The sequence below is a fragment of the Camelus dromedarius genome, chromosome 34, assembly GCF_036321535.1.
Source record: "Camelus dromedarius isolate mCamDro1 chromosome 34, mCamDro1.pat, whole genome shotgun sequence".
In the NCBI taxonomy this organism is placed as follows: Eukaryota; Metazoa; Chordata; class Mammalia; order Artiodactyla; family Camelidae; genus Camelus; species Camelus dromedarius.
In genome coordinates, this window is record NC_087469.1 from 13,118,448 (window position 1) to 13,145,162 (window position 26,715).

At 55.4% G+C, this 26,715-nt stretch overlaps 1 protein-coding gene and 1 long non-coding RNA gene across 13 annotated transcripts in view; one reads left to right on the forward strand and one right to left on the reverse strand.

The window, feature by feature from the left end:
* Positions 1-26,715, forward strand: part of GRAMD1B (GRAM domain containing 1B) — a 154,594-nt gene that overhangs the window by 115,772 nt on the left and 12,107 nt on the right. For all 9 annotated transcript variants that reach the window (XM_010986544.3, XM_064482160.1, XM_064482165.1 and 6 more), the window contains 13 exons: positions 1,212-1,232; positions 11,655-11,739; positions 12,288-12,391; positions 13,145-13,240; positions 14,489-14,569; positions 16,526-16,641; positions 18,393-18,549; positions 19,627-19,816; positions 21,403-21,546; positions 22,501-22,619; positions 22,882-23,024; positions 24,897-25,000; positions 25,596-25,799. In XM_010986544.3, coding sequence (XP_010984846.2) covers positions 1,212-1,232; positions 11,655-11,739; positions 12,288-12,391; positions 13,145-13,240; positions 14,489-14,569; positions 16,526-16,641; positions 18,393-18,549; positions 19,627-19,816; positions 21,403-21,546; positions 22,501-22,619; positions 22,882-23,024; positions 24,897-25,000; positions 25,596-25,799 — 1,564 coding nt within the window. The remainder of the gene's footprint in view (positions 1-1,211; positions 1,233-11,654; positions 11,740-12,287; positions 12,392-13,144; positions 13,241-14,488; positions 14,570-16,525; positions 16,642-18,392; positions 18,550-19,626; positions 19,817-21,402; positions 21,547-22,500; positions 22,620-22,881; positions 23,025-24,896; positions 25,001-25,595; positions 25,800-26,715) is intronic.
* LOC105094500 (uncharacterized) lies at positions 1,179-5,926 on the reverse strand. 4 transcript variants are annotated; one of them, XR_004133856.2, is made up of 3 exons: positions 5,740-5,926; positions 4,375-5,438; positions 1,179-2,705 (listed from the first exon to the last, which is right to left on the reverse strand). It is a non-coding gene; the product is annotated as an uncharacterized LOC105094500 (long non-coding RNA). The 4 variants fall into 4 exon arrangements; XR_004133855.2 differs by having other exon boundaries at positions 1,179-3,882; XR_004133857.2 differs by having other exon boundaries at positions 1,179-3,882; positions 5,195-5,438; positions 5,740-5,924.

Sequence of the window (26,715 nt, forward strand, 5' to 3'; positions counted from 1 at the left end):
TACAATTAAAAAATAAAACTTAAAATCAACTGAAACCAATGCAGATGGGAAAATGGCATCAATAGACTTGCGTGACGCAGGACGACCACAAACTTTCAATTTGCAAAAAATGCAGTACCGTGAAGGGCAATGAAAGGCGGCATGCCTGTAGTTGAGATGTGGACTTGCAGGCAAAGCTTGCCTCTACCCAGTGATTCTCTACCTGAATTACACCCTTGACAAGCTTTTTTAGACTGAAAATACCCTAGCCTCAGTCTACGCAATCTCAACCTATTGGACCAGCACCTCAAGGGATGGGGCCTAGGCAGGCGTGCATGCGTGTGTGCGTGAATGCGTGTGTGTGTATCTGTTTCTGTCTGCCTATCTCTCTGTCTGTCTTCCAAGTAGGATGTGCATAGAAGACTCCTGGCCGTAGAGATTGGCTGCAGACCAGGCACAATCGTAGCCATCCCTCCTCTTCCCCTACAAACTTTTCCGTTGCTGTGAAGATGAGTGACCTTTGCCCAGAGATGGGAATGGAGAGTACCTGAAATCTGCAGTTGGGGTGGACGCTGGGTTTGTTGCTATTGAATCACAGCACCGTGAAGTCGGGAAAGACGTTTAGCAATTATGTCCTTCCCCCTTCCTCCCAACACAGAGCCCCCACCGCGCCCCAGCCGTTTTCTTGTAGCCCATCAGCCAGTTGGACAGAAGGAGGGATTTACTCAGTTGCTGGCTGAGAACAGTTGGAGGGAAGTTTCCAGGCATTCCCCTTTCTCCTGACACCAAGGGTCCCATCCTGCCTTCCAGACAGGATGACTTGGGGTGGAAGGCTGCGTTGGTCTCCGTCGGTACTTTGCTTCTGATCAGGGCCCATGGGGGACTGGGTCTTGGATGCCTCAGCGCATCCCTCACCCCCATCAGAACCTTGCGATGGGGTCCGACTCCCTTCCAGCTGAGCTCTAGCTGGTGCTGCCGCTGCCTGCCACCCCCACTGCGGTGGGGCTTCTAGCATGGACCGCTCCCTGGGCCTCCTTTCGGGAGCTGTCTTGAGAAAGGAGGACCCCCACCCCCGAGCAGCAACGTGGGAAGCATTCAGCTGCCTTGGGATTCCTCCTCCCTGCCCGCCCCCTGCTGTCTGTGTAACTCCCCGCCGGAGCCAGGAGTGCCCTGGCCATTCCCACTGTCTCTTCCCCGACTAACATTGCTTCTCTTTTATTTTGTTCTTTCAGAAAAGCCAGAGTTGGTATAATGTAAGTATCCCTTTTTTCTTCTCGTTGGGTCTGTGAGAAGCAGGTGTGGGATGGGCGTGGTCAGGGGAGTGGAGGCGTGGGGGTGGGGGCAGCTTGGCTTCCCTGTGGGCTTGAGGCAACTGAGGGGTCTAGAAAGGTGGGCTTTGTCCCCTGACCAGACCTCTCAGAGACCAGACACAATGGACAGGACTGCTGGGGAGGGAGGGAGGGTTCGATTCCTGGAGACCAAGTAAGGATGGCCCACCTTCTCCTGGACTCCTGGACAAGGCTTCTCCAGCCCCCAGAGGAGATGGGTCCTGGGAGGTGTCCCCAGGCTGACAGAGCTCTGGGACAGGGACAGTGCCAGGGCTTGACCTCAGGGCCAAGGTCTCCTTCCCTTAACCAAGACAGTTCTGGGGAAAAGCAGAAAGCTTTCCCATCAGTAGAAAGGCTGTCTCAGGTGATGGAATCTGACTTCAGCCTCAGAGTCGCCTCAGTAGCCCCAGGAGCACGCTTCTCCTGGAAGACGTCCACTTCTATGGGGGCTGTGACAATGCAGCCTGGGGTCGTCCCTGGGGAGCCCCGGCCAGGCGCTCACACCCAGAAGCCAAGTGTGGAGTAAAGCAGTCCCTGCGAAGGCCACATCCTGTTGGTCACAGAGCCGGGGTTGCACGATGTTGAACTTGTCCCCTGAAAGCAGCTGGCCGAAGTCTGTCGTGCTCCACCCTCTGGGGCTGCGCAGTGGACAGGCTGCTGGTTTGCAGCTGGGGCCTGGTCTCAGGTCACTGTCTCTCACCCCCAAGCCTGCTGCTCCCTGTACTTGTCCCTGATGGGCACGCGGGTGCCTCCGCCGCTCCTCGAACACCGGCCCCGCTGCAGCAGGTGTCATCGGCTTGGGGAAAGTGTGGGAGAAAGCGTGGGAGAAGACGTTGAGGACACTCCAGCGAAGGGGAGGGGGTGGGGTGAGGCTGGGTTTAGTGTAGGAACTTGGGTCAGAATCACTGGGGGGGCCTGTCTTCCCACATGGCTCAGCGATCCCCCAAAGTCAAGCACGCGCCAGTCAGCCCTGTGGCTTCCAACCTGATGCTCATGGGGCCACCTATCCCTGGGTGGGCCCAGTAGATTGACGGATCCCAGCCTTGGCCCCACTCGGCACGAACAAGGCAGAGGTTGTGGGCTTTGCTTATAGGGGCAGAGTTGAGGGCTAAGGGGGCCCGCATGGAGGGGAAGCCAGACTTCAGCCCCCAGCCCTCCCCCTTGGACCTGCCATGGTCTTCACTGGCCTCAAGGCCTCCCCGGGGCCAAAAGCTGACGTCTGTGAGGAGAGAGGCGCTCCTTCTAAGTGTGCAGGGGGGGCAGTGGGGAGAGGAGGGGTGGAGGGCTGCTTTCCTGGGAGCGAGTGGGGCGTCCGGCGTCCTTTCTCTCGCGAAACCTTCCACCCTTCCGAGGGATATTGTCGAATTAGTGCCTCCGAGGGGAACAGGAAACACGTGGCTGCAGACCCAGGTGACATTAAAAGAGCAGATTTGGACGAGCGAGTCCTCACCCTTGCGGCTGGTCTCTGCCCTCTCCCCCACACCTGTTCTCTTTTCTTTCCTCTTTCCAGCAGCCTTTTCTGCTCCATCTCACTTTTCCTTTTCTCAAATCCTTCCCTACCCTTCCCTCTCGGACTCCCCTGTTTTCCTTTCTCCACCTCTGTTTGCCTCTCCTTTCTGACTTCTCCGTTCTCCTGGCTGGCTTTCCCTTTCTCTCTGATTCTCTCTCCCATCTCTCCCACCCTTTCACCTCTGATTTCTCCCTCAGTCCCACACACGAGGACCGGTGTCTGAGCTCTCAGCAGAACAACAGGCTAGAAATAGATACTGCTGCTTGGCTGGAAGAGGGGGGCCAGCTGCCGCGTGGGGCCCGGAGGTCAGGGGTTCTGATGACAGATGAGGGAGAGATGGCAGCAGGCCTGGCCAGAGCCCTGCTTCCTGACTGATTCCACCTGTGGCTGGAGACGTGCTGGAGCAGTCCGCCCTCACTGGCTTCGTTAATCTCTTTGTAAAATCGTCCTCCTGACCACACCCATTGCCCAGGCCTTTCCTGCCTCTTACCCTCAATTAATACTGGACTGTCTTCCTTCACCCGCTACCTGTCACCCCAGATAAATTACAGAAGCACTGACTCTCCACCCAACACAGATCATGAGCTCACAGAGGCCAAGTGCACCAGGGACTCAGCTGAGCAGTGTTGAGTGATTCCCTCCCGGCCTCCTGCTCCCACACTGGAGGTTCTTCTGGAGACTCAGCGAGACCAGAGAGGGGGCCCTTCTACAGATGTCTTCCTCCTCCATTCTGGGCTGCCAGGCACACTGGCCCCTGGGGTCTGCCCTCCGCCCCCTGGGTGCTGCCTTCTTCCTGGTCCTGCCAAACTTCCTGTGGATGTGGACGTCCTAGCTTGGGGCTGGGTGTGGGCAGGACAGAACGTTGTGGGGGAGGGGGTAGAAATGGCAGGTGGACATTGGGAGGAAGAGGCAGAAACTGGGCAGTTGGTGCGACGCTGAGAGGTGGCACAAGACCTCCCACCGGCCTGAGCCATAGACGTCAGGAGCTGTGTCCAGCGCATCTTTCCAGTTTTTCTTCAAGTGTTTTCACATCCAGAGGGTCATCGGCCACCGTAGTGGGTAGAGCTGTAGATAGGCTAGCTTTAGGCAACACTGGGAACCCCCTTCCAAGTAAAACCCTGCTCTCTTCCTGAGCCCCGTGCCCTGGCTCTGGACTGGTCCACTCCTGGGTGTCTGTGGAGGAAGCAAGATGCTCCCTGTTCCACATGACAGGCGTCACCCCCATGTCTGCCCCCTCTGATGTGCAGCGTATGGAGCTGTGGGCGACCTGAGTGTGGCTGTGCTCCTGGGCCCAATGCCTGGCTCGATCCCCCATGAGCTGGGGGGCTCCCCAGAGCCCCCCAGGTCTGCACACACCGTGCGGTGTCCCCACCCAAGCGCACTGTGCGTGGGTCAGTGCTCGTGTGCAGAGGCCCCGTCAGGAAACTTCAGTTCAGCTCCCCACTCCCCAGCACTGCCCCCCAGTAGTCCGTTCATGGTTTTTCTGGTGGCCCCAACCCTGCCCTTGTTGCTTTGACCCGGTTTTCTGTTTTCCCCTGGTCTGCTCTGTCCTCCTACCTTTCCTTTGTGTTGCCCTGAGTTGGCTGGACTCTGACCATCAGGAAGAATGCCCTGTCTCTCCTCCTCAGCTCTGCCGACAGCCCTCTTTCTGATCTCTCCCCCGACACAGTGGTAGCTGTCCATCTGCTCTGCTGCCTGAGGCTCCATCTTTGCACTGGAAGCCCTTCAGATAAGCGAGGGCTTTGTCGTCGCTGCCCTCTGGCCAGATTCGGGGGTGGGGGGGGTGAGCGCAGACTCACTGGCTGTTGCAGGAAGCCCTCAGGCCTGCTGGAGTAGCCTGGGTCTGGTACGAGAAGCCACCCAGCACCTCCTGCCCCTCGCCAGCCTCCTTCTCTCTTCTGCCTTTTACTTTTACCTCGTTAGCCAGGGAGGAACTGATACCATGGTGACAACCCACCCTAGCCTTTATAAAGAGTGGGTCCCACGGATGGGGGTGACTGGACCCCAAGGACCTGTGGAAAGGCTGAGGGGAGAGCCTCTGGTCTCCAGCCAGGGATATTCAGGTCAAGAGTGGGGTTTGAAGGCCGGGCCGTCTGCGCTGCCCTGAGTCCTTCCCAGGCCTGATCCCATTGCCTCCCCGTGAGCACCCCTTCAACCACCCCAGTTTTGTCAGCCAAGGCCCCCAGCTTGGGTAAGCAGAGAAGGGAGCGCTGGGGGTGGGAGGGGTGCAGTCCGCCGCCGCCCCCTCCCCCTGCCGAAGATGGGCTCACTAGGTGCATTGGGCTGGGGAGGGGTCTTGCATCTCGGGTGAAGCCAGCAGGCGCAGGAGTCTCCCCGATGCTCCAGGTGGGCAAAGGTGCTTCCCCACCTGCCTCACCTCTTTTCTGGGCGTCAGTTGTCTCCATGGCCACCCAGGGAAGGAGAACTTCTGAAGTCAGAGGATGGGAGCCAGACCCTGGCGGTTGCCGTGAGACTTCAGGGCCAAAGTCGCCTTCCGGTCCAGGTTGGGAATGCTGGCTGTCCGATGGAGAGGAGGGGTGGCGCAGGTCCTGTGGGATCACCAGGCAGCTCGGGCAGGCATAGGATTGAGCAGGAGGACGAAGCTTTGTAGGAATGAAATTCTGTTGTTGGGGCAGGGAAGAAAGTGGGGTGAGTGCTGAGAGGCACCCCGGTGACCTTGGCAGCACAGGCCTTTTTTTCTGGGGACTGACTGCTTCCTCTACCTTTGTCTGTCTCCCCTCTGTCTCCCCAACAACCATCCAGAACTTTCTCCGGAGTGGCCCCTTCTCCAGGTGAGACCACTCGCAACCCCTCTCCTCTCTGTCTCTGTTAACACCTTCGCCGACCCCCCTCGGTCCTCCCTTTCCTGGGTCACCTCCCCGGTCTGCACTGCCCCTCATCCCACATCTGGCTCCTCCCTACCCAGATCTGGTTGAAAGTCCAGGGTTTCCCTTGAGGGTCTTAATTGGTTTCTTCCTGGTTGAGATCAATACTCCACCGAAATCCAGCTGTTTTTCTGCCGGGCTCTGCGCTCTCCCTCCTGCTACTCAACCCAGGGAGCGGGTACCACTTGGTCCCAGCTCCCAGTGTTTGCCATCCGGTTAATGTTTAGCCCGGGGCCAATTCCCTCTCCCCGGGCTGGAAGCTGCCTGCTGCCCTACCCAGCTGGGAGGGGGCGGGGGCACAGTAGACAGAGGCTAAGCACACTGGGACTCGTCTCCCAGGCCTTATCTTTCTGGGTGTGTACTGCCCCTGCCTCGCCCCGTTGGAGCCCAAACAGTCATCCCTTCATCTGGCCGGATCGATACTTAAATGTTTCCGGGGAATTCTTGTGATGATTCAGTCTCCATGGGTCCTGGTACCACCTCGGTCGTGGGGTCTGTTGTGGCCCAGGAAAGAGACATTTGGGTCACCCTGGAAAATGGAATTACTGAGCCTCCTACCACACTGCTGGTGATGGGGCTGGTGCAGGCAGGGCAGAGGGGAGCTCAGATACGTGGTTTGGAGAGCGTTGGCAGGGACGGGGGACCTAGAAGTCATGCCTATAGAATTGGGGATCTCTGTGAGTGTGCGCACACAAGATGCGTGTGACTAGTGACAGATTTAGAGGTGCACAAGGAGTGCGTTCATTTGGTAAATAGTTTTTGAGCAGCTTATATTTGAAACACACGATGCCGGGTGCTGGAGAGCACGGTCCTCTGGAGTAGCTACCCTGCAGGAGACGGTGGGCGGAGGCGGTGGCTGCATCCGGGCGTGTACATGGAGAGAGGGAGACGGGAGTTTGCAGGAGGACTCAGGCTCCTCCTCTACTTCTTCCAGCACTGTTTGCCTGGGAGACCCCAGGTTCCTCTGAATCAGAATCTTTGGATTTGGGAGCCAAGAATCGACATTTTTAATACGTTTGTTGCACCATTTTTAAGTACAGTAAGGTTCGAGTGTTACTGCATCAGATAACAGACTCCCAGGACAAAGGCACTGTTCTCCATCGTGTGCAGCTTGGAGACCCTCCTGGCGAGGTGGGCGTAGCTGGAGAGGGCGAGGGAGGTGCTTCTCAAAGGTCTCTCAATCCAGTCTTCCCAGCCCCAGTGCCGTCTGATCTCTGTCCCCAGCTTCTCTGTTTGGAGCCCTTCTTCCCCCAATCGGCCTGGCTCACTTTCCTCTCCCAGACGTCTCAGCTTCCCTGCAGTTTAGCTGTCACCTTTTAACCTGGGCCAAATTCTCTGCTTTTAGCATCACAACTTGGTCCTCCAGGTCTGAGCAGCTGGAAATCCTCTTGGCCTTGATCCTCCTACTGCTAGTGCTGGAGGCAGGTCAGCGTCACTAGAAAGGAAGGAGGCACCTCCAACAGACCTTGGAGCTGTTGACCTCATCTTCTCCCCACCAGCACATCTGAAATGGGCTGAATTAAACTGCCAGGTCTCCTGCTGCTGCTACAGAGAAGTTGGTAGATGGATGGGTCAGTAAGGGGGAGAGTGTGTCTCCAAGAAGTCCCTGGCTATTTTAAATCTCAAATTTCAGATTTCATCATAACAGCCGTGCCCCTGGCACCTCCTTCCCTCCCCTCCGCTCCCCCACTCAGAGTCCTGGCCAGCTACTTTCCATTGCAGGAAACATCTGCTGGGGAGGCCAGGCTAGGCCGGGGGTTACTGGAGGACGTTGGCCAGTACCATCACCCAGATCCTGTAACTTGAAGCATGTGTCAGGCCCCAGCCCTTCCCGCCCACCCGCCCTGCCTCCCGCCTCCCTCCTGCCACGGGCAACTCTAACAAAGAAGTTGTTTGCTGGTCAGCTGAGAGGAGCCCGGTCTGGGAGGAAAGGGGTGTGTGTAGGGGTGGGGGTGGGAGCAGGCCCTGGTGCCACAGCCAGCGGTGGCCGCTCTGCCCGAGTGAGGACCATGAGTCATAGCAACCAGTGCCCGCCCAGAGAAGTGATTGCACATTGAACGGGCCGCCTTATGGGACAGGCCAGACGGAGCTGGGGAGTTCGGTGTTCACCCTCCCTGGAGTTTCAGACCAACTCTGAGCTGCTGTGCTGGCTGTGAGTAACCGGAGGGCGGACCTCTGGACCTGGCCGTGGTGGTCCTGAGGGTGTGGAGCCCTCAGCCAGCCTGGTGCACCTGTCCTCTCGTCTGAGTCCTGGCCACAGCCAGCCTCTGCAGTGGCTGCCCACACTGACTGCGAGGACGGGCTTTGTCACCCCTCTCTGGGTCACCCTCAGCCCGAAGACCAGCCACATTGGGAGCCAAGTGGGACGAAGCAGAACCTGGCCATGGGAGACTGGCCGGCCAGCCTGTCCCAAGAACCATGCTGAGCACGTCCTCCCACTGGTGAGGGTTTGCCGGGAACCAGCTCTAGGCGAGGAAAGGAGGCCAGTGAGGGCCACGTAGACCCTGTGCTGAGAAGCCAGGGGCCACCCATCTGCGTTTAGCCTGGGCGAGACTGACTCTTTTCATCCTGTGTGGACAGTAGGGAATCGGAGTTCGAGGGGCTGGGTTCCCCTAGGAAGTGGAGCGTAGGCAGCAATGGAGTCCTTGATGGAGTCTGGGGTCCTCTGGAGCCTTCTGCTAGAGCTGGACAGCCAGCCTTTGTGGTGGCACCTGCGGAAGCTGATGGATGTCCCTGCTGGCGCGGAGCTCTGCTGCTGGCACGGATCTGAGGAAGTCCCAGCCGTGAGTGTGCAGCCCCGTTTCTCTGCGCCCGGGTGACAGCTCAGCGGCACCCTTGTCGTTCCCCACTTGGCCCTGCTACCCGAGGGCCCCAGGCTGGACAGTCTTTGAACCACAATTCTTTGGCCATTTAAAATGAAAACAAGTATGCCGTGCTTCCCCCTGGAAGAGGTCGCTTTAAGAGCATGAGGGCGCGAGGGAGAGGGTCACAGTCTGTGTCGAGGTATATGTGGCGGCCAACTCGTATCTCTGTACTTTAGACTCTGGTTGTGAGCCTGGCCTGCCGGCCGCATTGGCAGCCTGCTAGAAATAGGCCTGCCCGCTCCCTGCCACACACGCATACACACACAGCTTTGTTCACGGAGGGGATAGAAGCGGCTCCCTCTGTTTGCCTCTGGTTTGGAGATTCTGGCCGGATTCCCTGCACCTCCATCTCTGTCGATGTCTGAGTTCCCACTGGACATGAAGCGAGGGTAACGGAGTGCTGTGGAGAGAGCATTAGACAGGGGAGGGCTTCAGGCTTCAGGTAGTGTCCAGTTACAGCTGAAGGGGGTTTGGGGCCACCTGCTAGGCTGTCCTCAGGCTGATACTGGAGCTTTGTAAATATAAAGACCAACTTGACTGACTCAGTTTAAAAAATTTGTTGTGGTATAATACACGTAACATAAAATCTACCATCTTAGGTATTTCTAAATACGTATTTCAGCAGTGTTCAGTACGTTCACATTGTTGTGCTCCCAATTTCCAGAACTTGGGAAACTGAAGCTATACCCCACCACTTGCAGGATGGAAAGCTAGTGGCAGGGCCCCCAGATAAGTTAATACTGTCTCATCCCAACGGTGTGCTTGGCTGGGCATCCATTTCCCTCTTGGCAGAAGGACATGCGGCAGTGCAGAGCGACGGCTCAGGCTGGGAGCTGTGGACCATGCTGCCCTGGTTTGTATTCCACTCTCCCAGTGAGTAACCACATACCTTGGGCAAGTTGCTTCACCTCTCTGTGCCTCAGCTTCCTCTTGTCTAAAGTGGAATAATAAAAACGACCCTGTGGGCAAATGAAATGATGTTGTGAAGGGTTTTTGACAGTGCTTGGTGCGTGGTGATATCTCATTCCCAATGGCTTCAGTGCAGCTCTAGAAGGTCTGTCAGACGTAATTGGGAACTTGCTGATGATCAGGTGTTCAGGCAAGGGGTTTCAGTGTGTGGACTCTGTTCTGCGAGGCCGGGGGGCCATTGAGATTGGCTGTTTCAGTATCAGTTTGCAACTGAACATGAGCTGGAGGACTGCTATCTTCTGAGGTCTTCCATTAGCCGTAGAAGTCATGGGATGGCCTAGCTTCCAGGTGTCCACGCCCAGTGGCCGTGATACTTGGTTCGAACATCCTGGGTCCTGCTGAGGGGCTGAGGGAGTCCCCTTGGGCTCCGGCTTCGCTGATGGATGATTTCTGAAGCTCGGGATTCTATAGCACATCATGGCTTTGAGGAAATAGCTGGGCATCTACTGTTGCAAGTACAACTCATTTAATAAATAAGTCAAAACAAGAGTTTAAATTTCAAATTAACTACGGACAAAGTAGTTGAAAGCACTGTCATCTCTCTCTCTTCTCTAGAAAACCTTCCCAAACTGAAATCATGCCGTTTTCTCCGCTCCAACTTCCCGAGACACTCTGTTCCCTCTAGCACAGGTGGTCACTTAGCTCAGGGGACCAGTGCCTGCTGCCGGTGTGGTCAGGCTGCAGCCTTGCTTTGCAGAGAGCCGAAAATGGACCGTCCAAAGCTCGTTCCCTCGTCGCCACAGCCGTATACCGGTAGATCCCCAGGAAAGTGGGCGAGAACATGTAAATGGCCAAGACCCATCTGTCACCAGCGTTAGTACAGTTTGTGTATCTGTGTGCGCCCCTCGCATAAGCGGGTCAGCGAATCGCCTGGGTGGAGTGCTTGTCTTCATGAACCATTCTTGGGTGCCTTTCAACTGTAGCACACTTTTTTTTTTTTACGATTATAAGTTTGAAAAGAGTGGACTTCCTGTCTGTTCAACTGGCTCACAGGATTTCCAAGAAGGATTCGCTAGGGCACTTTCTGGGTCTGAGTCTGCACTGAGGCACCTGCAGGCTAGGTGGGCGCAGGGGCATCTGGCCCATGGGTGGTGGTGGGAGGTGAGCACAGGACAGGCGGCAGATGACCGCTGACCAGCTAGGGGACGCTGCGCAGGGATGCTCCTCCTGGCTTAGTTTCCTCGTCAGTCACGTAAGGGTTGGATTAGATAGTCTTGTCAGGGATGGTGAGGGAATGAAGATTTGTGTACCTCTCGTTGCCAGACGTGCTTTTAAATTCTCTACTTGAATGTTTATTTTAGTTTTTTTGTTTGTTTGTTTATTTATGGATTTTTTAAAATTGAAGTATAGTTGATTGATAGTGTTGTGTTAGTTTCTGGTGTGTAAGCCTGGTGACTGAGGTATACGTATATACATTCTGTTCTTTTTCATCGTAGGTCATTTCAAGTTAGTGAGTACAGTTCTCTGTGCTATACGGTAGGGCCTTATTGTTTTTATATTTGTTTTATGGTGTTTTTTAACTCAGTCTTTGTAAAAGTGCAATGTCCCCTCCAGTTTTATTGAGGTATGATTGGCATAGCATAGTACTAGTCTTGTGCTCTATGATTTTTTTTCCAGTCATGAATTCCAGACACAGCCAAGTGGTTACTGTGTTACCCCTGATGACAGCTTCTCGTGAGGGGTGCACTGGGCACTGTCACATCCTGGGTCCTGCTGGGGGGCTGGGGGAGTCCCCTTGGGCTCCGGCTTCACTGTCAAGGTGGTGCTTCTGCTGGCAGAAGGCAGAACAGCATTAGTGGACCTAGGAGATCCCAGGAAGCTCCCTGGAGTGTCCCTCCTTCCTTTCTCCACTTGGGGTGTCCTGTGGGCCCTGCTTAGTATGTTTAACGTTTTCTCACTGATGGACACCAGATACAAAGCCTAGTGCGGTATCAGATTCTCTCCACCACACTTTTCCATACGAAGCCCCCTTTGCCTAACCTGGCCCTCTGGGGTCTGCGACATAACAGGACCTCGACTTTGCCCTATACACACACAAGCAGGTACTGCTCCTGCTCCCTCCTCCCCAGCCCCACAGAACCGGGGAGCATCCTGCTAACCTGGGCCGTTGTCATTGCAGGTGTTAAGCCCCACTTACAAGCAGAGAAATGAAGACTTCAGAAAGCTCTTCAAGCAACTTCCAGACTCGGAGCGCCTCATCGTTGGTGAGTGTGTGACCTGGGTGTGCGGGGCAGGAAGGAGGTCTGGGCATCCCGGGGGCAGCACTCAGGCTGCTTCTGACTAGAGGCTCCCCAAGTAAGAGCGTCTGTCTGGGGACAGGAGGAGAGGACACCCAGAGCACTGGCCGCAGTGGTCAGGCTCAGGGCTGAGCCCACTTGGGTGGTAGCCCCCAGAGAGCCCCACCTGGGAGGAGTCACTGCTGCTTCTGTCACCGCAGAAGGCCCAGCAGCCATGGGGCTGGGGAGCTGGCTGGGGGTGGGGGCGTTAGTTGAATTCTCTCGGCCTGTTCCACCTCTCACTTTCTCATGCCCCTGTTAGCTCATCCATTCCTCTGCCTTTAGCGCATTTCACATCCTCCTTGTTCCTGATCATGAGAAGCCAGGACTCCCTTGGCCACTAGTTCAAGTGTCCCACACACCTAGTCAGTGGTGGGCAGGGCTCCCCAGTGCTGGGGCAGGGATGGCATGCCTAATGTGTAGAGGTTTGCTGAAATGCTCCCCGTCCCTGAGCTCTGTCCCCCGTCCCACTGCAGATTACTCGTGTGCACTCCAAAGAGACATTCTTCTTCAGGGCCGACTCTACCTCTCTGAGAACTGGATCTGCTTCTACAGCAACATTTTCCGCTGGGAAACCCTGGTAAGGGCCTGGGGCTTGCCCCCGTGGGCTGTCCCATTGGCTGAGGCTCAGGAAGCTGCCCCCACATTTTTCAAACTCTTGTCGACCGCAGGCTGTACCCGAGCCCCTGTGTAATTCACAGAAGCACGTGCCTGAGTCTTGAAGGGTAGATCTCCGCTACCATGCCTTCCCCTCCCTCCTTGGGTGTGCAAGAGTGTGTTAAGAGCATTTGATTTTGGCAGCTGCAGGTAAATGTTTGGCAGGAGTCACCACAGAAGGCAGAATAGTAGGGTGAAAAGGGCACTGATCTTGGGGCTCAGAACTGGCTTGTGTGCTTCCTGGGTTTATGTGACTTAAGGCTAGTCCTTTATTCTTTCTTTGCCTCTGTTTCCTAATCTTATTAAATAAATGAGAAAAGGCAAAGTAGATGACCCTAAGGTCCCACTCAGTACCAGTGTTCTGCATTTCTGTAAATGGCAAATCGTGATGGGGCCTCTGCGTGTTTATGAGATGGGGTAGAAATGAGAAAGAAAGCTCCCTGGGCCAAGAATCAGGATATCCTGGGGCTCTTGGTGAGGCTCAGTCACTACCTTGGTCCACGGCTTCTGAAATAAGGGGCTAAACCAGAAGGTCTTTGAGAAGGTCCCTTCCAGGTTGGGGAGTGCATAGATTGATCTGATTTCCTGTTTGAACTGGTTCCGTGTGAACACTGTCTGCCTGACTCTATTAATGCCTCTTCTTGCTCGTTCCATTCTGTTTCTGCGCGGATGCCAGCTGACCGTTCGTTTGAAAGACATCTGCTCCATGACTAAAGAAAAAACAGCTCGCCTCATTCCCAATGCCATCCAAGTTTGCACTGACTCAGAAAAGGTAAGTGATCTCGGACTTGCTACTCCCCAGACCCCCTACTCCTGGCTTTCTGCCCTGCAGCTGCATTTGTGTGGGGGCCTGTAGGATCGGGGGAGAGGTGGTAAGGTGACGCTGATTGCGGGAGCCAGCTCTGGGTTGGGCAGGGTGCTTGGAGTCTGAGCAGGGTGAGAGTGGAGTGGCAGAACACTGGACTTGGAGCCAGAACCCCTGAATTAGGGTCCCATGACTGAAGGTACGTTTTGTAACCTCTGTGAGCCTTTGTTTTCTTATATGTAAAATGGAGCCAGCAACGCCTATTTAATAGTCTTGAAATGACATCGTATGTTTGAAAACACTAAATCGTGAAGCACCTGACAAATATGAGTTGTGTCATCATGAGCAACGGAGCTCATGGAGAGGGCCGCGGAGTCTCATGGGAAAGGGATTGTCTGTGTCGCCGATGCGGGGGAATGGCTGAAGACTGATGGCTGGGGGTGGGCTAAATGCCCCCTGCTGGACGCAGGTCTGCGGTGCCCTTGGACTCAGGCCCCTCAGTGGCAAGAACCAGGAGACTTTGGGGTTAGATCGTCCTTGCTTTGAATTCTGTTTCTGGTACGAAGCGGCTTTGCGACTCCAGAAGTCGCCTAACTCGCCAGCCTGTTTCTCTTTATTGAGTATAACGTTATGTTTCTTTTCCGAGGCTTTCGTATGGTTTAAATGAAGCTGCATTTGTGAAGCACCTAGAATGTGTTCAGTAAAGTCTGGTTTTCTGTTGCTTCCTTCCCATACATTATAAAAGGTCCCCACGAATGTGTACCCCCCATCAGAGCTGGGGTATCTTTCTGTTTTCTTTGCTGTTGTGTCCAAAACACATAGAAGAATCTGTTGAATTAATGAATCACAGGGTGAGCGGGTGAGTGTGTTTGCCTTCTCCTTCCCGGGGGCCAGTGCCCAGCTCACCACTCACCTAGGTCCTGTAGGTCGGTGAAGGAAGTTTTTTATGGAGGTGGAAACTAAGAACCAGAAGTGGCAGCGCTGAGGAAGGTGTGGGCGAACACGCAAGGGCTTGGAGACAGCGGGGACTGAGAGGTGCCTGGTGGGCTGACCCCTTTCGTCAGAGCGCCTGTGCTGTGAGCGCGGTAACTGAGAGTCAGGAGTATTTGAAGGCAGAATCCGCGGCTTTTTTTTTTAAAGGAAGGAGCACTTTGCCTCCATTCATTACATTGTAATCTTAACAGACACTTCTTGCCATCTTCTCTTTCAATCCAGCACTTTTTCACTTCCTTTGGGGCCCGGGATAGGACGTACATGATGATGTTCCGGCTGTGGCAGAATGCTCTCCTTGAGAAGGTGAGTCCTGCCCGGCTCCTTCCCTCAGCCCCGGGATGCTCACCCACCTAGAATGTTCTTTCCCTTGGCTGTGGGCCCACTGGAGTGACCACCCTTACTGTGGCACTGGCCAGCTCCAAAGAAACGCATGTTTCCCCCTGGTTCTGGAAGTTCCCCCGACTGCGGTGAGCGCCAGGCTGTCCAAGGCTGGTGACCCGGGCGCCGACAGCATCGTGCCCTCTCTTGTGAACAGCCTCATTGCTGCCTGGGGCCAGGCCCTTGCTGACTTCGGGCGCTGTGGTCCCACCGTGGTAAAACAAACCGGGGCTTGTTTTAACCAGGTGTGGTAGGCACGCAGTCACGGAAATGACTGTCACGAAGGAAGAAGTCCTTATACTCACAGGTCCCTAGAAGCAGAGGCCGGCAGGCCACTCAGGGCCACACAAGGAAGCACCAGGCCAGTCAGGAGGCCAAGAGAGTGAGGGGGGCGCAGGGTTAGGAGCCTTCATTGTGGTTTTCATAGGGAGGAACGGGGGAGGGGGGGTGAGCTGGCCGAGCAGGTTTAGGACTGGCTAGTTTGAATATTTTACCAGGCTTCGGGGTAGGGAGATTGTCTCCAGAGCAACTGTCCCTGGGGTAGTTAGTGCCAGAGAGTATGGCCTGGAGTGCAAGAGCTACAAAAGGGAGGTGACTGGGGGTGTGGGCCTGGGTTGGCTGGTCACAGAGGAAAGGTGGGCTCCCAGGCAGGGTGATTTCTCTCTCTAGGAATTAGCCAACCCTGCAAGGGGCAGGCCCTCCCTAGTCAGCAAGGCCTCAGATGTCAGAGCACCAGAAGTACAGAAAATTGGAAAGTAGAGTTAATACAGCCACCAAGTGACTACTCGAGTGTTTGAAGGGGACACTGGAAGGAGATGCAGGTGAAGGAGATGTGGCTGCAGGTGTTAGAGGATGCCCACGCAGGTGCCGGGGATGTTGAGAAACAGCCTCCCAGAGAAACACACCTAGGAAAAAAATTACATGATATAATGATAAAATATACTTAATTATAATTACACGAAAGACTTGTATGTGTTTAAACATATGTGGGTATCTGTCTTGACTCTAGCCCTAATGTATTACTATCTAAAGGAAACTGAGCAGATTTATTATTTAGAGTGTTTTCTAACCTGAAAGTCTGTAGCTCCATCCCGATCTTTGTTCTTTGACTTTCTGTTGCCTCCTTCCTGTAACTCTGACCCTCACGAGAGCCAACTTTTCTTAGGACAGTGCTTTTGAGGAGGGCACGTAGACACCGGTGAAATGAGAGAAACTGGAACTAATACACAGAACTATAAGCAAAATAATTGTAATTAAGAATAAAGAAGGAAGGATTCAGGTAGTGGAGAGAGGGATGGATGCGATGACCTTTGAGACCCCTTGGACTGTGAGAGTGTAGGCTTCTTTCCAAACACAGGAACTGCCCAGCTGTGGAATGGGCCCCCTCTGAGGTCACACCTCATTCTTGGACCTGATCCATCAGGACCTACGTGGCCACTGTTAGTACAAGGAGATTTCTGCCACGTGAGGGAGGCTGGCTCAGGAGACCTGTGGCACTCGTTCTGAGTCCAGGTCAGAAGCCCTGTGGTTGCCTTGGCCCCAGCGTCGCAGGTTTATGCTGCTTAGTGCTGGGCCTCAGCCATGGAAGCAAGAGGCAGGGACTTACCATCCCCAGGGTAAGTCCTGAGTTGAGGGAACAGGCCAAGTTCCTGGCTTTGCTAAAAAGGCACGTTCTTAGGTGGAAGGCGCGTGTCTTGCTGAGATCCGGAGAGGAGGGGAGGGCGGGGTAGAGGCTGCCGTGGGCACGGTGCTCTCCTCTCGGTTCAACCAGGGGCGGTGGGTTTGGCTTCTGCCCTCTTGGAGTCCAGCTCCACCAGTGCCTCCGTGAAGAGTGGGGTCCTGAGGAAGGAAGGGTCAGCGCCGCTCTCTTGTCCCCGGCAGCCCCTGTGCCCCAAGGAGCTCTGGCACTTCGTTCACCAGTGCTACGGGAACGAGCTGGGCCTGACCAGTGATGACGAGGACTACGTGCCCCCCGACGACGACTTCAACACGATGGGGTGAGCGGGGCAGAGGGCGGCGGCCGAGGAGCCTTGCCAGGGAGGCTTGGATGGCAGGGGAGTGGCGTCTAAGTAAGAGCCTGGGGAAGAAAAAGGGGAGCCAGGAGGGTGCCTGCGGGAAGACCCTCCCAGGCAGGGGAGAGGAAGCGGGCAGTGGGCCAAGTGAGCAAAGGGCAGAGGGGAGGAGAGGCGGTCAGGGAGGTCGGGGCTGGACTCTGAGGGCCTCTGGGCCAGCGCGGTGATTGGCTTTTCCTCAGAGTGCGATGAGGAGCTGTGGGAAGGCTTTGGACAGGTAATTGGTAAGATCTGACTTAACACTTTAGCATCACCCTGACTCCTGGGATGAAGATAGACTGAGGGCAAGTGAGGGCAGACCTGCTGAGAGGCTGTTGAATGGTTTTGGTCATTTAGATGAGAGGTGCGGGTGCTTTGGGCCAGGGGTAGCAGTAGACGTGGCAGTAGGTGGGTAGCTTCTGAATGTATTTAGAAGACAGAACCAGACATACTTAGAAGGATTTGCTGATGGGTCAGAAAGGAACCAGAGGTGGCTCTGAGGGTTTACCAGCTGGAAGGGTAGAGTTGTTCTGAACTGAGGTGGATGACACTATAAGCAGAGCAGACATGGGGGAAGAGCAGGAGCTTGACTTTCAGCACACAGAGCTGGAGAGGACTGTTAGCCACGTGGAGGTGTCACACAGGTGTTTGTGTGTGTGAAGGTGGCGTTCACGACCAGAGATGTAACCTTGGGGGTTATCAGTGGCTAGCCACGAGGTTGGCTGAGACGGCCAAGTGACTGAAGGAACATAAGGAGAAGTTCAAGGACTGGACCTGGGCATGCTCGACAAGAGAGAGGAACAGCAGAAGAAATCAGGAAAGAACATCTAATGAGGCAGGAGGATGCTAGGAGAGTTTTGTATCCTGGAAGCCAAGGGAAGGACGTTTGCAGAAGGGGTGTCCCTGTGCACATGCTGGAACCAGCTTGCCTGAGGTTGGGAGGTAGAGGCTTGATGGTAGCATGAGGCACGGGGGACAGAGGGCAAAGAAAGAGCGTCGAGTGTGTGGTGCGTAGACCTGGGCTCGGGGACCATTTCCGACACTTCATGGTGGTATCTCTTACTCTCTGTGAGTTTGTACTTGATTAGCTCTAAAATGCGTTTGATGATTTACTCAGAGTTGTGATGCATACAGATGAGGCAAAATGTAAAGTATTAGATGCGGATGACGATGGTGATGGTGGTTTCTCCCTTGGGAGAGCCTGTGGTGGCATCGCTGAAGTGTCCCTGGAAGGGCACCTGCCTTTATCTCAGGGGGTGTTTTTCCTCAGGTGTACAATGCAGAGAAGTTTGCTAGTTACGATCTAGGATCTGGGCAGTACCAACTCGTGTCCAGAGCCCTGTCCTAGTCGCCGTGTGGGAAATTAGACGTATGCTCAGAGCCCAGATGCTTGACTCAGCTGGTCAAGTTGGAACGGGATGGGATGCCAAAGGGAAAAAAAGCATAAGACAAAGAGTTGTCATATTTAGGCAGGGATAAATCTAAGAAGGCTGCCTGGAGAAGATGAGTTTGGAGCCAGAAATTACCTGGGGGAGGGGGTATAGGAAGGAGGTTTCAGGAGAGCAGCTTGGGGGTAGTTAGAGGAAGGTCATGTACAAAGCAGAGAAACGGGAAAGCCCGTGGTTTTGTGAGATTCTTAGAATAGCTGGCAGTCTTGGCCACTGAGATTAACTGGGGCTCATGGTGTCTCTTTTCAGCTACTGTGAGGAGATCCCCGTAGAAGAGAATGAAGTGAATGACAGCTCATCCAAAAGCAGCATAGAGACCAAGCCGGACGCCAGCCCACAGCTGCCCAAGAAATCCATCACCAACAGCACACTGACGTCCACGGGGAGCAGCGAAGCGCCCGTCTCGGTATGGGCAGGGGGCCCTCTGCTTCCATCCCCGTCCAGTGGCCGCGATTCCTGGCCTAGTGAATGCTGCAGGACCCCGTACCGGAGAGCAGGTCGTGGGGAGATTGGTCACACTGCAGTCACTTTATCAAGGAGGCACCGTGAAGCAGATGGGCTCTCTACATTCTAGTGAATGTAGAATCCAGAGCTGGATTCTCGGTCTTCGGGTATAAGGTTTTGTTTGGCTTCTGAGCTGATGAGAGCCATTCTGAGTCCGTGGTGTGAGCCTGGCGCTTGGTGGGCCGCGCTGATCAGCCCTACTGGTGAAGAACGGTTCCAGGCCTTTTTTTCACTGCCTTGATCTAAAGTCAGAGTCACAGGTGAATATAGGACCATAGAGCTGCTATCTGTTCATTCATTCAGTGATTAGTGACTGAGTTCCTAGTGGCCCCGCTCTGGCTTATTTTCCCTCTGTGTTAGACTTGGCAGAAGAGATAAAAATGTGAGAAGGACTCTGTCCTGGGACTTGGTTACGGAGGGGATAGAAGCTTGGTGAAGGAAGTGTCCACGTGTGAGCCGGCAGGTAGAAGAAAGAGTTCTCAGAAAAGGGAGCCTGTGTTGCAGTGGCTTGGGGGTCAGACCACTTGGCCTTAGCATGAAAACGTCATCCATTTGCTGCCTCGTCTGCATTTTCTGTCTCTGAGCTTAACTTTAAAATGTAAAGAGTCGTACCTATTCCCTTCCAGGGCCGGTGGGAGGATTAATCCAAAACTGCTTATGAAAACTTCTGAGCTCTCAGAAGACAGGGTCCTGGCTGGGGTCAGGCCTGGGTGGTTACAGGGCGGTGGGGGCATGGCCCCAGGAGAGGAGCTGCCAGGAAGGGGCTGACTCTGGCGAAGCATGGGGCTGGGTGTGCTGTTCAGTGGCGAGAGAAGGGCAGGGCCTCGTGCTGTGTTCTTTGTCTTCCGTGGCCGGGGTGAGTGCGTGGTGCAGCCAGCTCCTGCACAGCTGGGGAGAGTGGGCAGGCTCCCCACCCAGGCCAGCAATCTCCCTTCCCTTAGGAGGGTGGATCAGGCTGACAGCTCTGTCCCCACCCCAGTTTGACGGGCTGCCCCTGGAGGAGGAGGTGCTGGAGGGCGACGGGTCCCTGGAGAAGGAGCTCGCCATCGACAGCATCATTGGGGAGAAGATCGAGATCATCGCGCCCGTGACCTCCCCGTCGCTGGACTTCAATGACAACGAGGACATTCCCACCGAGCTCAGTGACTCTTCCGACACCCACGATGAAGGTGGGCGGGTGGCGGTGGGGCAGAGTGGCCCTTCCTCTCTCCAGACGTTTTGATGTCCCCGCATGGAGACTGGAGTCAGTCTGGGTTCTGGGTGGAAGGGTGGATGGGGAACAGGCTTTCTTAAAAAAAGGTAGACTTGCTATTAGCGTTACTAGCCTTTTTCAGGTACTCACTGTAGCATCCTGGTCGTTTCATATGTGTCTTTCTTTGCTTGGCAGATAAAGCTTTGTCCTGCCATTCAGTCTTGTCACGACATGTGCCCCTGTTGGCAGCGGCTTGCCTTGCAGCTCTGTCCTCACAGTGTTTATGTGTAGAGGAAGGTGCCAGTCAGCTGCCCCTGGAAATAGTTGGATTTTAGTAGAAACTTGCTTTGGTGACTCCCTCATGGGGCTTGTGGACCTGATCTGATTCGGGGTCAGACAGACTTTGCCCTTCCCGCTAAGATTTCTGAGTGGGTAGCTTGTTCCTTCCCTCCTGCATAGGGCTGGCTTCTAGGTTCCCCCTCGGGAACATGCTGTTTCTCACATTCCAGGGCGGGAGGCCAGATTCTCAGTGTTCGTGAGTTTGGTTGATGGTTTACCTCCATGGAATTGGTGGTAGGATATGCAGGCATCTGTGGACAGTCTCTCCTGTGAGTCACCTGTTGTGGTTTTCTCACCTTTGGTTGGTCTCCCCACTTCCGTCTAGGGAGCAGGGTCAGCGCAAAAGACCGCACAGGTGGGCACTGCGTGATAACCAGGGTGCTGTATCCCCTGCCCCCAGCTGTGCCCCGCAGTCCCGATCCTGCACAGTCACGGGCACTGACCCTCCAGGATGCTTCCGAGTTCCTCCCTGGCCTTCTCAGGGTCACAGCGATGCCAGAAATGTCCCATCCTGCTTGAGGCCAGATACCAGCCCCTGCAGGTGCAGTACTGAGGGACGGAGCATGCCGAAGGCTCTGGAGGGACGCTGGGGTTTTAGCAACTCACCCATGTTCTCAGAAACTTTCTCCTGTAGCTGAGAGAAACTTCAGAGAATTAAAGCGATCGAAATCATGGGGGGAATAGGCTGCCCTGTGGAAGGAGGGCAGGCCTCACGCAGTTGGCGATCGCGGCCCTGCAGACCAGCCCAGCCACAGAAGCTTCTATGTGAGCAGATTAATCAGTGTCCTGTGGACATACGTGTGCCGCAGGTCGCAGTGACATTTGCCGTCAGTTATGCTTTAACTCTAGACTCTTGGTACCTGATCCTCTGGGTTTAGGCAATATCAGTAAGTGTCATTTATTTAGATTTTAGTCTGAGATCAGATCACCTTAATTAGGAAGGTTTGAAAGTATAAAGGCAAACTGCACATTCTCCAGGCTTTTTGTAAAGGGTGAGTGAATAGGGTGCCAACTAGAGTCAGCAGTGTGCGTGCCAGCCGAGGAAGGGGGCGGATCCATGCGAGGTCACAGATGGCAGCAGCCAGGGCCCCGCTACCCTGATCCCGGCCTCCCTGGAGCCTTGGTGGCCGTTCCCACATGAGCCGTGGAGACATAGTGCCCTGGGGGTGCCCCCGGGGTCACCCATCCCTCACCTTCACCGTCTGCCGCCTCCTCGGTGTGCAGGGGAGGTCCAGGCCTTCTACGAGGACCTGAGTGGCCGGCAGTACGTGAACGAAGTCTTCAACTTCAGCGTGGACAAGCTCTATGACCTCCTTTTCACTGACTCGCCCTTCCAGCGGGACTTCATGGAGCAGCGGCGATTCTCAGGTCCGTCCCTCCTGGGGCTGGTGCCTCCCCCATCCACTCTTCTTCCCTCTCTTCCCAAGCACCCTCCTTTTCCAGGCCATCTGATGGCCCAGGGCACCCCCTTTCTGGCCGCATGCAGTGCCGGAGCTCCCCGGGGCCCTGCCAGCTTCTCCCCCCATCCCCCTGAAACTGCAGCTGTCCTCTTGACTGGGCCCCAGGCCCTGGGCCCCAAAGGCTCACTGGCGAATGGGATGCCACAGGCTCACGGTCTAGTGGAGAATAGCAGGTACCACATCCTTGTAGGCACCCACTGCATATCGAGCACATTACACCATCCCGTCTAGCCCTCCATCTGCCCTGTGTGCGAGTATTATGGCCCACAGGATACCAGTGAGGACCTGGAACTCGGACCCTTGTCACACGCCCAAGGCCATGCAGCTAAGAGGGGGCCGAGCCGGGATTCAGGCCCTGGGCTCTCGACGTTGATGCCTTACACCTCTGTGCTGCGGTCTCTTCCCCTTCCCCTGCTCTGCCATACCACGGGGACTTGCAGAGCTGCTCCAAGTCCAGATCCGAGTCCGGAGGGGCACTCAGGCATCAGTGCTCCCCTCTGCCAGGAGGAGGGGCATGCTGAGGGTATCGGGAGGTCAGGCCTTGGAGGAGAGGACTTGTTCCCAAGGATCCTGGGCCCTCATCACAGTAACTCCAGTGTTGCCAGCACCCCTGTGGGTGGCCCCGAGACCTCCTGTCCCAGCCCCAGAACAATCGGCACTCTGGAGGATTTCGGCAATGCTACAAAGAGCCTCTTTCTGCTTTGACGCCCCCTCCTTTCACCCTCCTTCCCCGGCCCTCAGGCTCCCATTGGCTTCCTTTTGGGGGCCAGGCAGCCATCAGGACAGTCAAGAGGGGACATTCAGATGTGGGGACAGCATACCTCTTTCCCTCCCTCATGCCAGGGCTCCTCTCTCCCCCCAGACATTATCTTCCATCCGTGGAAGAAGGAAGAGAACGGAAACCAGAGCCGAGTGATTCTTTATACCATCACCCTTACCAACCCTCTGGCTCCCAAAACTGCCACCGTCAGGGAGACACAGGTGAGCTGAGGGCAGAGGCCAGTGAGAGCGGGCTAGAAGAGCCTCTGTTTGTGACGGACTAAGGACAGATGTTAGGAAGTTTCTGGGTACAAGTGTTGTTGAGCCTGGAAACGGTAGCATTTGATGTGCTTAGGTGCTGCCATTCCGATGGTTCTGGGTCCCCCGTTCAGAAGCCCAGGTGGGCTGGGGGTGGGGGGTTGGGGAAGGAGGCACTCTGTCTTGCTTCGCTTCTGTTTTGTTCGACGGCCCTTTCCTCCCGCAGACCATGTACAAGGCGAGCCAGGAGAGTGAATGCTACGTGATCGACGCCGAAGTCCTCACCCACGACGTGCCCTACCACGACTACTTCTACACCATCAACCGCTACACACTCACCCGCGTGGCCCGGAACAAGAGTCGACTCAGGTGCCGTGTCTGCTGGCCCGAGCGGGCTCAGAGCGAGTTCCCGGTGCCCCTGGGGATCCTTAGTTAGAGAAAGGGGACTTGCTCCCGAGAAGGAGCGGGGAGGTGGGCTGTATTGGCTGCTGACTCATTCTTCACTCCACCCTCTTTCTGAAGCTCTGAGACCCCCCTCCACCTCCCCATCCTGACAGTTCATTCTTCTCTCCATCTTGTGTTCTCTTTACCCCTCTGTGTGTCTTTCTGGTAAGAGTTTTATAACCACTGCTATTTACTGATTGTCTACGGTTTATAAAATACTATGCAGTTACTTCACCTACACAAACTGGATCCTTTAGAATAATCCAAGGAGGTGGATTTATCCTCATTTTTCAGATAAGAAAACTGAGGGTCATACAGTCAAGTACCTTTGAACAGGGGTCAAGAGTGCTGAAACCCAGGTCTTAGAAACGCAAGCCTGTCCTGTTTCTGCCATGCCCTGCGTATTGCAAGTTCCTGCCCGTCTCCTGGATGGCGGCGAGCTCCCGGGGAGGAGCCCCACTCCACTCCCCACTTCATCCCCAGCACTCGGCACCAAGCCTGCGCACATAGAGTCAGATGGTGCTGATTGAATGAGTAATTAGTTGCTGTTTGGGGAAAAAGTCCTGCCCTGGGCACTGTGATGTACATTCAATGGAGGAAGGACCCTGACATTTTAAGAAACTTGTGGTCTGATTGAAAAGCCAAGACACACACCCATTTGAAAATAATCGGATCGTATGCCAGTATCTTAGACCAAGTTCTTCTGGTTGTACAGAGCAGAAATTCTCTCATGTTGTTCAAACAAAATAGGAGTTTAGTGGAAGGCTACAGACAGATCTCTGGAGACTCAGGAAGATCTGAATACCCACACCTCGAAAAGGGCCTGAATTTTCTCATCTGCTTCTTTTAAAAATGTTTTCTTGGTTTCTCTGCTGCTCTCTGAGCAACTCCCCCCGCCCCCGGTCTCTTCCTCCTCCCCTCCCTCCCCTCCCTTCTCTCCTCTCCCTCCTGCCCCCCATCCTTCCCCCACAGCGTCTGTGTTTCTCACTTCCAGCTTCTTTGGAGGGCCTTCTGATTGGACGTCCTTTCTGTCCAGCTCACTCAGAGGTAGCTGGTTGACCCCAGATGAACCTTTACAGGGAGATGTCCACCCTCCACCCGGGAAGCAGTTGTTTGGCAGTGGGTGGGGTGGCTGTCGGCACGGGCACGCGCACATCAGGCCGTGGCTGGAGGTGGTGTCCCCCAGCAGGAGGGGGTGAGGGCAGAGAAGACAGCCTTAAACCTAGTGCGCGCCCCTAGTGACCAATGAAAGCCAACGGCAGGAGAGGCAGGAGCAGATCCGGCAGGAGATGGGGCAGCAGAGAGACTCACCACCAGAGAGAGTACTGGGGACGGAGCAGGAGCGGCGGGGTCCTGGGGAGAGTGGAGAGGCAGGAGCCAGGCCAGTAGCTGATGAAGCTCTTAAAGGTGGACTCTGTGGAGCCCCAGAGGAGGAGAGAAGGGCCCCGTGGCCACAGGCTGCCCGCACCACCTAGAGCCCTCGTCGGAGGAGGCCACGTGGCATCGCTCAAGAACTCTGGGCTTGGAGTCAGAGCTCTTCTTGTTAGTCTTCGGTCTGCTTACAAATTCAAAAACTCAGTTTTCTCATCTATAAAATGAGGGTAAATCCACTAGCTTCACTGACCTCACAGGATGGCCGGGGAGATCAGATGGCATCGTGGATGTGAAAGGGCTTTTGAGCTCGTAAAGGGCAGCACTTAAGTGAGCTGCTTTAGCCTTAAACTTGAAGTTCCCTTTTGCCAGCAGAGGAAGGTCTGCCCAGGAAACGGCTGATCTTGTTTCCGGCTTGTTCCTCAGGGTCTCCACAGAGCTGCGCTACCGGAAACAGCCCTGGGGGCTGGTGAAAACGTTCATCGAGAAGAACTTCTGGAGTGGGCTGGAGGACTACTTCCGCCACCTGGGTGAGCGCTCAGTCACCACCGCTGGGTGAACGGTTCCGCTGTCACTGGTCAGGGGAGGGGAAAGCCTGGGGCAGGCGGGAGAGATGGGGGCAGTGAAGGGGTTTAATGGGCCCTTGAGTCTGTCCCAGAAATGGATGCAAAGTTCAGCACGGATGTGAACATGTGCATTTTCAAGAGACTCTGACTATAACTTTCATGAGATCATTATCATGCGGGAATCCATGGCCCCAGAAATGAGCCTGAGAGCCAGTCACACTGTTGGTAGTTCTGTTACGAGGAGGCAGTAGTCTGTGAAGGCATCCACTGGGAAATGGATGTGCCCCAAGTATGCATACGTGAGCCTCTGTCTGTATACACTGTTGAACAACCCGGAAGAGGGCTTTGGGCTGGGCTGGGTCCCAGGAGTATTTCCCAGGGCTCCTGGGCATCCCTGAGGGAACCCCGCCCTCCCAGGCATACCTTGGAGTACAGCCTGGGAAAACGGTCCCCTTAGGGAGGGTGCGGCTCGGAGGAGACGGAGTTGCTTCTGGAGGTCGGTGTATTGGGTCGGAGGTATGGGCAGATGGCCTCTGATGTGGCCTTTTGACCCCGACAGAGAGTGAGCTGACCAAAACGGAGAGCACCTACCTGGCTGAGATGCACAGACAGTCTCCCAAGGAGAAGACCAGCAAGCCCCCGACGGTGCGGAGGAGGAAGCGCCCCCACGCCCACCTGCGGGTGCCTCACCTGGAGGAGGTGATGAGCCCGGTCACCACGCCCACTGATGAAGACGTGGGCCACAGGATCAAACACGTGGCAGGTGTGTGCCCGGTGGGGGCGAGGGGCACGGCTCAGGGCTTCGCGGGGAGCTGCGGGCCTTGCCGAGGCACACACGTGTGCACTCATTTTGCGGCCAAGGGTAGACCGTGTATTCAGTGAGGCTCGTGATGCATTGAATCTGAGCTCTGGATGAGCTGTTGTTTCCCGTGCCCTTAAGCTCCCCAGCCCCTGCCGAACCCCTCTGTGCGCTCTGCTGAGTGCGAGTTGCCTTTGGGTTTGTGCCCCCGTGTTGCCCAAGCTGGTGGCCCCTGCATAGGCTCAGGCATGCCACCTCCAAGTTCCTGGGAAATGCCCCAGGGGAAGGCTGAAGCTCAGACCCTGGGGATGACCCCGTAACACAAAGGGCAGGGAGTCCGAGGAGGCCAGGCAGCGGGTCCCTCGCTGAGTCTCCCTCTTCCCATCCAGCCGCTCACACCCTCATTCTTTGCTCAAGCGTGGAAACTTGCAGCAAGAGCCCAGCTAATCCAGGGTTTTTCAGACTGTGCTCTGCACCTCCCCTGGCATTCATCATTGCTGGGTGGGGCAGGAGAGGAGGCAGAAGAGGAAAGAGGTGCCGGCCTTTCTCGACCTTCCCCGGCTTCAGCCAGAGCAGAGCACTGCTGTGTTATTTGTGTGTTTTACATACGGGACTCCTGACTAACACTGCATGTGAATGAACTGACTCAGGGGATCCATGACTTGCTCAGCGTCTTGTGGCCTGTTCTGGATAAAGCTAGAGCTGACAGCCGTCTCCAGTCCTAGCCCAGGGCTGCTTCCCTTCCACGGCTGCAGATCGCTGTGTCCGGCATCTGCACGTCTTACCCACAGAGGTCCGGTGATTTCCCGTGTTCAGTGACGTTCATGTCCACCTTGCCCAAACCCCGCCATGACCTTGCCCTCAAGGAGCTCCCCTTCTA